The 13,006-nt window shown below is 33.0% G+C and overlaps 1 protein-coding gene across 2 annotated transcripts in view; it reads right to left on the reverse strand.

The window, feature by feature from the left end:
- The window catches only part of PDGFC (platelet derived growth factor C), a 198,658-nt gene that overhangs the window by 83,061 nt on the left and 102,591 nt on the right, over positions 1 to 13,006 (reverse strand). For both annotated transcript variants that reach the window (XM_072773761.1, XM_072773760.1), the window contains exon 2: positions 2,462 to 2,657. In XM_072773761.1, the coding sequence (XP_072629862.1) occupies positions 2,462 to 2,657 (196 nt within the window). The remainder of the gene's footprint in view (positions 1 to 2,461; positions 2,658 to 13,006) is intronic.

The following is a 13,006-nucleotide window of genomic DNA, read 5'->3' on the forward strand; positions in this document are numbered from 1 at the left end:
TATCACTGGGTGGCGTAAGAGTGATTATTTAGTGCATGACGCTGGGACACTACTGGATACCCTAAGGAAAAACCTCACACCATACACAAAAATAATTACAGATGAATCAAAGACTTAAATATGAAAAGCAAAATTTAAATCGCCAGTCTTAATAAAAACTGGGCAAAAGACATGAGCAGACATTACACAGAAGAGGAAATACGAGTAGCCAATAATAATATGAAAATTTCTCAACCTCATTAGTAGGCAGGAAACAAATAAAAATTAACATTGAGATACAATTTTACACTTAGCATACTACCAAAAATTAAAAGAATGACAACCAAAAGGTTGCTGAGAATGTGGTACAATAGAAATTTTTGCATATGGTTGATGGAAGTGTAAATTGGGTCACTTTTAAAATCATTTTAACTCTACCCAATAAAGTTGAAAAGATAAATGTGTTAAGACAGCAATGATTCTTATAAAGACTCAATTTCTTTTCTTGCACTTCTGGACAAGGAGAACAAGCCAAACATCCATCAAGCAGAACAGACAAGGGTCGCCTGGGTGGCTCCCTGGGGTCTGGTGATTGAGTTCTGTATCGGGCTCCCTGCAAGGAGCCTGCTTCTCCCTCTACCTATGTCTCTGCCTCTCTCTGTGTGTCTCTTATGAATAAATAAAATCTTAAAAAGAAAAAAAAGTAAAACAAAAAAAAGAAAGGTGGCTATTTGTACAATGGAATACTATGCATCAAGGACAATAAATGATCAAATAAATTATCTGTATCTACATGAACTGACCTCAGAACATCATATTGTTCCGTTCAAATACAGTATTATTCCACTAATCTGTATCTCGAAACAGGCAAAGAAAAAAAAATAACCAACTTCCTTTTTATAGGAAAGTACATAGGGAAATGTACATGTGGTAAAATTATAGAGGAAATCAGGAGATATGTTAACTTCTAATACACTTTATGCACATATACACCTAACTATTTATGCACACACACACACACACACACACACACACACAGAACGTCTCTCCTATAGCACAACCCACTAGATGTGCAGGTGTTCAGTGGCCCTCTTGGCAATGACCTGTAGGAACAGGAAGTAGGGCAAGAGGCCCAAGAAGGGCTAATACTTTGGCTACTCTGTTATTGAGGTCTTTGACCCAGGACACCCCTGTCTTTGACCAGCATGCACAAAACTGTGGTAGGTTAACATGCTCCTTTGCACGGAGGGCAAAAATCTTAAAGACTCCATCATTTCTAATAAGAACATGGAATACTGCATATGAAAAGAATACTAGCATAGTGAAAAACTATCTACATGGCTGTTAGGAAAAATGGATTTTAGCATTTGTTTAGGTATAAGATATGAATGAGATCTAGAGCCACTACTTTCCTTCTCTGCTCTGTTCCCTTACCTATAAAATGAAGGGTTGAATAACACAGTCTCTAGAGATAGCTAGGATAGCTTTTAGTTCTCAAAGATTGCAGATGTAAGGGGAAAAAAAAATAACATGAAATGCATAGTCACAGAAAGAAGAAATGTGGGGAAAAAAAGTCATTATACAAATGTTAAAGATACAAACTGTGATGACAGTAAGTACAAAGTTTATTTCATCTGTATTGAAATATTTATCTGTAATATACCATAAAGTGCAAATCCTCTTTTAACTTGTGTATCAAAGAGAACACAACCCCACAAAGAAGCTTAAGTAAAATATTTTCATGATATACAAATGCCATTGAAGTGAAAAGTCTTCAATAAGACCACCCAACCTTGACAAGTGTATTCACACAGGATTTAAAGAGTAATATTTGTATGACATACAGTAGGTGGTCTTTTGCGTGGGTGAAATACTCCAGCTGACTTTGGTTCATGAATGCTTCTAGAATTATGATGAATTTCTACCTGGCAAACCACAATAGCTAGCCTAAACTTCTAAGTCTCCTTTCACAATTGCATTTCTTTTTTGTTATGAAATGCCCAAGTTTCTTTAATCCTGTGTGCATGTGTGTGAGCACCCGTATGTGTACTTAGGTAGTATGCACCCAGGAATATTGTGTTTTCTCTTAAATAATTATTGTTTATTTTACTGACTGGCTGTCAGGAAGCTGAAATGTAAAATTTTTAGCACTGATCATAACTTAGGTTTTCTGGCACAACTGCATTCCTTTATTTGGATTTTCTTTATCCCTTATTTCAGATCATTTGATTCTCTATGTCCTTCATGCTGTAAATTACCTCGAACTGTTTTCAGAAGTAGATAAAACTGATGAATGCACACATACAGTATGTGTCTTCTGATTTTAAAAGAAACATAGCTTAAATAAGGTTGCAAATTTCTTGGATCATCAGAAAAATATAAAGAACAAAAGATGCCATTTAAAATCACATCATTAAAATGATGCAACTTGAAAGACTTTGTATGACAGTTGCATTCTGTTTCAATTTTAAGTATAACTTACTTGCATATGTCGTCTTCTGGGTCTTCAAGCCCAAATCTTTCATCAAACGTAAGTTGTATCCATACATTTTCCTCTGCTGCTACCAATCTCCATACCAAGACCATATTTCTTGGGTAAGTATGAGGAAATCTTGGGCTGTGAATACTTCCATTAGTAGACACAGTAATAATTCTCTCATGCTGGGGATCTTGTACTCCTAAAGCAAAAATATAGGAAGAGACGTACAGTTAGCACATATAGCTCAAAAATTGCAGGTTTCAAAATAAATGTTTTTTTAATCATCCGTATTTTAAATTAAACAAGTGTTGGGTATGCCTCATACGATATAAACCAAGTACCACTCTCTTCAAAACTCACACAGAAAAAAAGGACTATTTTAACACTACCAAATAAAAACCTGTGTACGTTTATACTCGAAGGAGCATAACACATTACTTTTCTTAATTACTAAAATGTCGAACTACCAACTCATGGACTTCTAGAAATAATACAAAGAGTGAATTTTCCCCAATACTTCAGCAACTACAACTACAGCAATTGCAGCAACTTTTTAAAGAGTACTTGTTACTCAAATCACATTATTTCATTGATAAAATGCAATTTAAGAATACTGCTCTAGGGGCACCTGGTGGCTCAGTTGGTTGAGCGTCCGACTCTTTGATTTCAGTTCAGGTCTGATCTCAGGGTCCTGGGATTGGACCCCACTTCGGGTTCCCACTCAGAGGGAGTCTGCTTGTTGCTCTCCCACTGCCCCTCTCTATGACTGCGCTGGTTCTGTCTCTCACTCTCTCTCAGATAAATAAAATCTTAAAAAAAAAAAAAAAGAATGCTGTTCTCAGAAACTTCTTAAATTTAAAAGACTGAATATCAAAGGCCATATATTAATTAGAAGGTTATTTAGGTTAAGAATAATCTTTTTTACTATTTAAAAACCCTCAAGTAATTTTAATAAGTTGTAGTTATGATTCTTAAAGCAGCTTTTTCATTCTCCTAACCTTGACTATTTCAACAATCAATCTGGTATTATTTTATATGGTCTAACTTATAATTAGGAAGACAGAGTAAAGACAAAAGACAAATATAAGTTCCTTTGAATACATATGGGGAATATCATCACATTAGTAAATTATTTGTTAACTCTGTAGAATTTTTAAATTAAATAAATTAATGCTGTCATTCTTCTCAGTGCCTGATTTTGTCCTCAGCTACAAGTAACCTATTCAGAAACATGATCCCTCTCGTTGGATGCTAATATTTAATACTGCTATTGGCTATATTAACTCATGAAATAATCAATATTTCTTTTATGCACATAATTTATCACCAGTATATCTCCTGAGAACACAGAAGGATCTATCAAGTTAGATGAGTTCTCCTCTACACTGACTACTCTTTTAAAGATGATGAAAATTTACTGATACATTAAATTAATTACCTGTTTTCAAAGATTTCCTTTAAAATTGGGATATTTCCCAACTCTCTAAATTTTCTTCCAATAACCTACATATTTCAAAGGCATTTATGACAGTAGTTTATATCAGGAGTTCTTCTTATTTTAGCAACTAATACGTTTTAATGAATTTTTCCAATTAGATTTATTAAAATTTATTATTTGCCCCATTTCATCTAAAAAATGCCTCAGGTAATCCAAGGCACTCTACAAATACAGCACTGTTTATTTTCTCATATATAATCTAGAAAACTACATAGCTACTAAAAGATCTGAATTCTATTTTTACAGCTTCAATCAAAAAAGCTCATTGCTAAAATGTATATACTTAAATTGTGTTTACATCTTCTTTTTTCTTTTATAGTCCACAATTCCATTAAGCTATAATTAAACATAATTTAAAGACTGAACATGTAGGCCTTCTTTGTGGTAAAAGAATTGTAAATTTCCTTTTAAGTGAAATTGCTGTTCCCAAAAATTGGTCTTTAAATGCAGTGAGGTTTGCCACCAAACACATATGATTTACACATGATTGTCAAAGTTTTATGTAAATCTCAAGCAACTAGGCCTATAATCAGAAAAAAAAAAAAAAGCAACAAAGATTAAGTTCTACCAAATGAAGGGTCTACATTTATAGTTGTGTTGTTTAAAAAAAAATCATAGTTCTAAATATATAACTTTACTAGTATTTTTAAGGAAGGAACAAGTATATACTTTATGACTATTTTATTGAATATTTGCTTTTCTTATGTCCAGTGGACAGTATAGCCAAAGAAAAATAGCAAGGAAATAAATGTTTGTAGTCAAATCACTAAAACATTACAACATTCTCCTAGCCATGTATTCTAAAGAAGAATAAATCTTGGTTCATCTCAAATGATGAATTTAGCATGAGAAATGAAAACATATATAAACATGGAATTTTAAAAAAAATTATAAAATAGTTATCTTTTCACATTATATTACCCAGATTCTCTTAAGGAGGAAATAATGAAAACTAAAATGAACCAAAAATAGAAAAAAAAAGGAAAAGGGATATTAATAATGTAATACTAACAAAAACACTAACTCTGAAAGATATCTGCATCCTCTCCTGTTCAGAGCAACAGTATTTACAACAGCCAAGACATGCAAACAACCTAAGTGCCCACCGATGGGTGAAGGGACAAAGGAAATGCACTTTATATATACAATGTAATACTATTCAGCCATAAAATAAAAAAAAATGCCATTTGCAGCAACATGAATAGACTTTGAGGGCATTATACTAAAATAAGTCATACAGGGAAAGACAAGACAAATAATGTATGACTTCACATGCGGAATCTTAATGAAAATAAAATAGCTCATACAGAGAACAGACTGCTGATTGCCAGAGTTGGAGAATGGAGGGTGGGTGAAATGGGTGAAGGGGTCAAATGGAACAATTTTCCAGTTACAAAATAAGTCATGGGGATGTAATGTAAAATACAACATGATGACTACAGTTAATAATACTATACTGCACATTTGAAATTTGCTGAGAGTGGATCTAATAAATTTTTGTTTATTAGACACATACACACACAAATTTTAACCATGTGATGATGGATGCTAACTAGACTTATTGTGGTGGTCATTTTGCAATACATATATCAAATCATGATGCTGAGCACCGGGAACAAATATAATATTATAGATCAATTATACCTTGATAAAAATAACAATGTAAATACTGTAAGATGGTTGACTACACAGGTACATATATAATTTAATTAATCAAATAACTATATTATTCAATTAATTTAGCATTATGTCAAAGTAATGTCACAATATTTGCTATGCATTTCATAATATTAGTCCCTCTAAAGATATATTTACTATGAGCGAAAAAGGATAAGAATAAGACTCAGACAGTAGAGCATGCAACTCTTGATGTCAGGGTTACAGGCTCAAGCCCACATTGGGTGTAGAGATTACTTAAAAATAAAAATAAAAATAATAAAAATTATAATGCCTGAAAATGTATTATTAATAAAGAGACCACTAAAAAGAGGTTTCTAGGTAATACATCACTTTTTAGAAAAGATAAATCCATATCCTTTCTCGATACTAATGTTTTAGGTCAACTGTTGCAGAAAAGGGCTGTAGGATTAAGAATTAGGTACAATGTTTTATTTTATTTTTTATTTTTTAAGATTTTATTTATTTACTCATGAGAGACACACACAGAGAGAGAGGCAGAGACACAGGCAGAGGGAGAAGCAGGCTCCATGCAGGGAGCCCGATGCGGGACTCGATCCCAGATCTCCAGGATCATGCCCTGGGCCGCAGGCAGGCGCTAAACCGCTGAGCCACCCAGGGATCCCAGGTACAATGTTTTAAATGAAAATCATTCTACTTTCTAAGTCATCTTCTTTTTTGAAGTAGGCTCCATGCCCAGCATAGAGCCCAATGTGAACCTTGAACTCATGACCCAGAGATCAAGACCTGAGCTGAGATCAAGACTTAGATGCTTAACTGACTGATCTACCCAGGCACCCCTGGATTAAGAATTAGGTCAAAAGGAAATGTCTCCAAAATTGGTGAGCTTTAGGAGTTCTGACGGCCTCCAGTTCCTGTTTCATGTGGGCAAGACTGTAGCAACATGTCACCTGTAAACTGGTAGACTTCATAGATACCCTGTGAAATTTTTGATGTGTTTACTTCCGAAAATATTTTATTTTGAAATTATGTTTTAAAAAAACATTTCTATTTCTAAGTCCTTACTTGATAAATACATATCTTCATTGGTCTCATCTGCGCTTTACTCTGTTCACTATGTCTTTCTTCTTTTTGCCGGTAATAATCCTTCTTTATATTATTTTTTGTTTGGTTATATAGTTATCTTTGCTTTTGCTCTCATCAACTCTCAATTAACAAATTTCAATTTTAACAACAGTCAAAATCATACGATAAACACACACATGCACACAGTTTTACTGACTCCATGAACTGACACTTTTTGTCTAGAAAATCCAGAATAGTGTCATCCTAATCCAACTTGATGCCATACAAAGAAGACAGACTTGAGCTCCATAGTGCAAAGAAATCTCTCTCCATAAATTCCAATCTATATAGAAGTACCCTATGTTTATGTTTAATATTTAAAATTCTGACTATTCATACTAAAGTACAATACTATAATATATACAATAATATCCTAGATAGGCTAGGATAATATACAATATATCCTAGATAGGCTCAATTTTCTCTTTCCCATACAGTTAATACAATAGCAAAATAAAACTAAGACAATCAGTAGCGCTGTCTACATCAAACTGTTTACAAATTACTGTACATTTTCACTAAGGAAAAAAAATGAGGGTTTGTTTTATTAAGCAAACCATAAAACAAATATAATTATTTAAGATATGCTCAATTGAGGTTCTTGAATTTATCCCAGAAGATGATCACTTTATTCCTCAAGGGAATGAATAGTCAAAACTTATATACTGGAAACTTATTATGATTCCTGCTCTGTTCCAGGTGCTTGGAATATCACAAACAAAACGAAGCCCTGTCCTCTTAACGTGACAACCTCTAGGACTGTGTTAATATCACTCCTAAACTATCTCTACAGTATCTAATATTCAGCTACCAAAACCCACTTCAGATGTTTCCTCTTTTAGAATTCCATCTTTGAAGAAAACAGAGAGGGAGACAAACCGTAAGAGACTCTTAACTATAGGAAATAAACTGAGGGTTACTGGAGGGGTGGTGGGTGGGGGATGGGGTAACTAAGTGATGGGCATTAAGGAGGGCATTTGATGGAATGAATGAGCATTGGGTTTTATACACAACTGATGAACCAATCACTAAATTCTGCCTCTGAAATTAATAATACACTATATGTTAATTAAGTTGAACTTCAATAAATACATAAAAGAATTCCATTTTGATTACTGTTGTGTATTCCTTTAGGAGTGCATATTCTAATGTTAATATATGGGTTTACTTTCCTTACTTTCTACCATACTATTCATGCCTAAAACATAAAGGCATATTACTCAAGTCCAGAAACTAACCAACCATCTAGCTCTGTGCCTTGCCCATGGCACTACCTAGTACATACTGATAGTATAAAACAAAACAAAATCCCACCCAAGAACACGGCAGAAAACAATTTTATATGTTATTTCAATGTTTCATTCTTCATTCCCAAGATCCTAGTGACTGCACATGGTAAGGATAAGAAGATTTTACAATTCCTACTCCTTCTAATTAAGGCCCCTTAATTCATATTTGCTATCTTAGGCAAAGTCCATCTATTATAACCTACATACATATTTCAGCTGAAGGTGATAGGTCACAGAGTACTCATTACTGAGATTTGCCATTTTCTTAACATGCTTGCTTATTTTAAGAAAATAAAACATGTTCTATAATTTTACCACACTCCAAGAATCCCATAATTACAGTCATTATTTTATCTTAACTCTGAAATATGAATAGACTGATGATAAAAGCTGTTATTTTAGGTAAGACATGTGATATCAGAGTTTACTTTTTATAAACTAAAGATAATCACAAACTGTTTTAAAGTTTAAATGAAATAACCATATAAATTAATCACCTTGATAACTGTAAGTCAGCACATACATGAAGCAGAAACTTTGTCCAAAATGTTCTAATTAAATACAATGAGAGAAAATTTACTATCAGGTATCAAGTTTTCTGATGTCAGTGAATAGGAGATTGCTATGTAAGATAATGCAAAATTGGTCACATGTACAAAGATTCTAACTTTGCAAAGATCAAATTAATTAAGCAAGAAACAATGATGTTTAGGTGGGGATTTCAAATTTCTGATTTCATTCTATAGGTTCATTAGGAGAAAAATAGCAGCTTGTAGAAATTTTGCCAAGTCCCTGACTAGACACTATCTTCATATAAAGGCTTAAATTACTTTGCATTTGCTGAGAAGCACAAGAATTCACCCATTAGAGCCACCTATCTAATTATAAATGATAGTAGGAAATGGGAGTCTTTGTTCAGGAAGTTCATAGCATATATTACATATGCAATGAGAAAAAGCTGAAATGGTGAGCATACCCCCAATATCCCCATCACTACTACGAAGCAGCCACTGGAAAAGAAGGGCTGTATTGTCCCTACCCAGAAGTATGCCTAGAAAACCAATATAAGCCCATTTCTCTCATTCATGGATGATTTTAAAGACCAATCAGAGCGAATCCAATGGCTTTTCTTCAACAGTTGAGAATGAGATCTTCTGGGTGAAGACGTAAGATCCAGAACTACTGTAGCCATTAAGCTTGTAATAGAATCCAGTCTGATGAAAAAGTCAATGCACAGAACTAGGTTGATAAATGATAGTACACAAATGTAAACCTAGATCCCAGCTCAAACCACACAAGAAGTTCATCCCATGTCTGGGCTTCTCAGGTACATGACTAAATAAATCACTTTTTATTACTTAAGCCAATTAGAGTTATAATTTTTTACATTTGCAACCAAAATCATTACATAGTGAACATGTCTGAGTTTGCCTGGGATGGCCTTCATTTAGTCCTGTTATCCCAGCATGGCTATTATTAGTGTTCCCTTTTCACGCTCTAAAATATCTGATTTAGCGTCATAAAGAACACAGCAAGTAAGGTCTATAAAATTCTCCTGGTATTGAGGTATGAGATATAGAATGGTAAAGATTCGACAGCACGGTATTTTAGCCTTAAGGAATGGTAAAAATAATTTATTTTGATTTTACACAATGGGATACAACATTTTCAAATGAAGGCTCAATTATGAAAGATAAACTGGCAATAATCTTCTTACCTATTATGTCACAGTATAAACAGCCAAGTATATATAAACACAGAATCTCTGTAAAGCTTTTACTGCACACCAATTAGTAATGAATACGATTGTATACACACACCACTAGAGTGAACCCTGTTTAGGCAATGGTATTATTTTTTATTCAGTGTTAAGTTGCCCTTTATTTTAGATACCCCAAAGAGGCCAAAAGCAGAATATAGAATAGAAATAAATTAGGAGTAATTAACATTACAAAATAAACATTCCCTTTAAAGATTCACTATTTTTAAAAAAATTTTTTTTAAAGATTCACTATTGATTTCACTTTTCAATACTTAATCAACTTTCTCATTGAATGAAAACTATTATTCAATGCAGAAAGTTCACATAAATATTAGAAGCTCTGTAACATTTTAAGCTGAATACATTTATATGAAATAATATTATTATAACAAAAACTAGCTAATATGATTAAGCACAAATTCATAATACATAACAAACATGCTTACTTAAAACACATTCACTAAAGACCCTCATCTGTTTTGAAGACTCAACATCTGCCCCTTTTCTATCTACATGGGACATATAATTTACAACATTCAGATTGGAGTTTACCAGCAGTTTCAAATATGGAAGTAGCTACCTATTTCTTTGTGAACACACAATGGCTAGATACAGTACTGACATTCTGATGGGAAGATGTTTAAAATTCATCAATGAAAATAATAATGGAAATGTAATCAATACAAACTTAATCCTTCACAGCAAACATGCAAGTAAGGCCATTAGTTTATGCCTTTAGTGAATATTTAAAATATCTCTAAAAGTCTCTTTTAGGTTAAGCTTTCAATGAAGCAAAATAAATGATTCCTAAGAAACGATAAAATAGGAATATGATTCAGTCTTCATACATTCAGCAATCATTTATGCTGAAAAATGAGACTACTGCTTTCCACTTATATTTAGTGTTTCATATTCACAAGTGAATACATATAATGTAGAAGTAATAGGCTTATGATTCTCTTTTGAATAATACAAAAGACAGTAAAAATAATAAATTCAATAACTTCTTTACAAATCATGTCCTCCTATCTTATGTTTTAAATGTTATTAAATGCTGTTGATAAGTGATAAAGTGTTCACATTTCCATAAACAATATTTGAGATTTTAAAATTGTATTTGTAGCAAGATCTTCGGTTTCGGCAGTATTTCCACATCACAACATCAAGAATAAATGAAGAGCAATTATACTGGGACATGACTGCCCCTCAAAGGTGGATTAAACTATGCTCATGAATGTTCTACCTTTCTGCCCTGCTGGAAAAACATCATCCCCTCCGACCCCACACTACTTCAGTAACTCTTGTCAGTCTTGAATTAATGTTAAAATATAATAAAATATAAATGTGAAGCCTTTAAAATAAATGAAAGCCATGAAAGTTAATAATAAAAGACATCATTTTGGTATGGAAATAGGTTGCCTAAAAAAAAAAAAAAAAAAAAAAGGAAATAGGTTGCCTAAATTTTACTTCTCAAAGCAAAGATATTTATAATTGGCTTGAATATGCCCATGAACAGCATTCTTTAGCAACAGCTAGCCTTATTACAATAGTTTCAAAATTAAATCAAAGATCTGAGGGAAAAGGCCTAAAAAGAGAAGTTGAACCTACATTAGAACAGATTCGAGATACACACTTGTATTCAAAATAAAGACTGAATTAGACTTTAAAGAGTCTAGCAGAAGTTTCATTTGTGAGGAGTGATTCTTCTTCAACACCTCATTATCACTAGTTTCTTCAACTGTATTCAAAAATACCCACTTCCCTATCTTCTGATCTCAGTGAAGACTTTGAGGATGTATGTGTCAGATTGGACACTGTTAGATGCCACAAGAAGATTTGAGAGTCCTTCTTTATGGTATTCACACTGTTGATAACACCATAATCCTCCAGCCAGCAAATGGACCAGCTGTATTAATGACCTTCCAACAAATGAACAGGACTGTTTGATCATAGCATTTCCTTGAAAATTCTTGTTCATGAAACCCAATTTTGAGGTTGAAAATTCTCCACCCACGATCCCTATAGATCTAACCATTCCTCTTCTGAGAGAAATAAAACACTGTCCCCCAAAATGGAACAAAGATACAAAAACAAATGCCCAGAGGTCAAGAAAAGCAGGAGAAAGGAACAGAAAACAAAAACAAAAAAAAAACAAAAAACAAAAACTTAATTGAACCGCATCAAGTTTAACAGTACTACTTATCTTGACAAATGGCTATTACTCTCATTCTCAAGTTGAGATAGGGCTTTTTAAGAAAGATATGTGTAACACAAGCCTTAACAACAACGAGTTATTTAAAATCCATGATTTACATTTATACACATCTATTTCTGTACAACTACACAAACTATCAAATGTTTTATAGCAGTCACTCTACTTGAAAATTCAATTGCAATGTTGTATTGTTAAAAGTCAATCAAAACAAACAAATCAAACCAAAATGAAAGATTTCTGATGAGGAAGTAATATACCAATAAACCATAAAAAAAAACCCTGATATAAATATATATAACTTTTACTTATTAACAAGAAACTTTTCATTAAGTGCTTTCCGCCAAAAGAAAATACTTACTAATGAAGGATTTAAGAAACACCAGAATCATCCATTACAATTTGAGAAACGCACTTCTACTCTCTCTATACCACAAGAGTCAAAATAAGATGTCAGGGGAAATCACCCTTTAACACATCAGAGAATACAGAAATGAGAATAGCGACATTTCAGTAAGCACACTACAGTCTGGAGATCATTAGGAATACAAAAATAACACAGGAGCGTTGGAACAACCAGATAAAAGTTTACAAGTACAAGGACAAAAAAGACTCCCATTAGGAAAGAAAGGCATTCGAATCTATACTAGTTCATGTTGAAAAATCAGATAAAAATATTATACTACCTAAACAAATCCTCTTCTGTAATATGGTTCACCGCATCAACCTTAATTATGTGAGAGTACGTTAGAGTGCACAATAAGAAAAGTTTAATAATTCAGAGTAAATAAAAATATATGTTTTGCTTACCTTTTAAATGTTCTTTCTCCTCTTTTCTATGCCAGTCCAGATGCTTGGGTATAGTTCCTCCCTGCCAGTAGATGGAGATAGTAAAATTGAGTCTTTTGGTGACCTCGCATCCTAATCTAGGTGGTTCAGAATCTTCAATTTCAGATTTTGGAAGTAAAAAAATTTGAATGATTGAAAAGACACATAAAGCTTGTAAAAATTATTATATGAGTCA

Source organism: Canis lupus, chromosome 13, assembly GCF_048164855.1.
Source record: "Canis lupus baileyi chromosome 13, mCanLup2.hap1, whole genome shotgun sequence".
Taxonomy (NCBI): Eukaryota; Metazoa; Chordata; class Mammalia; order Carnivora; family Canidae; genus Canis; species Canis lupus.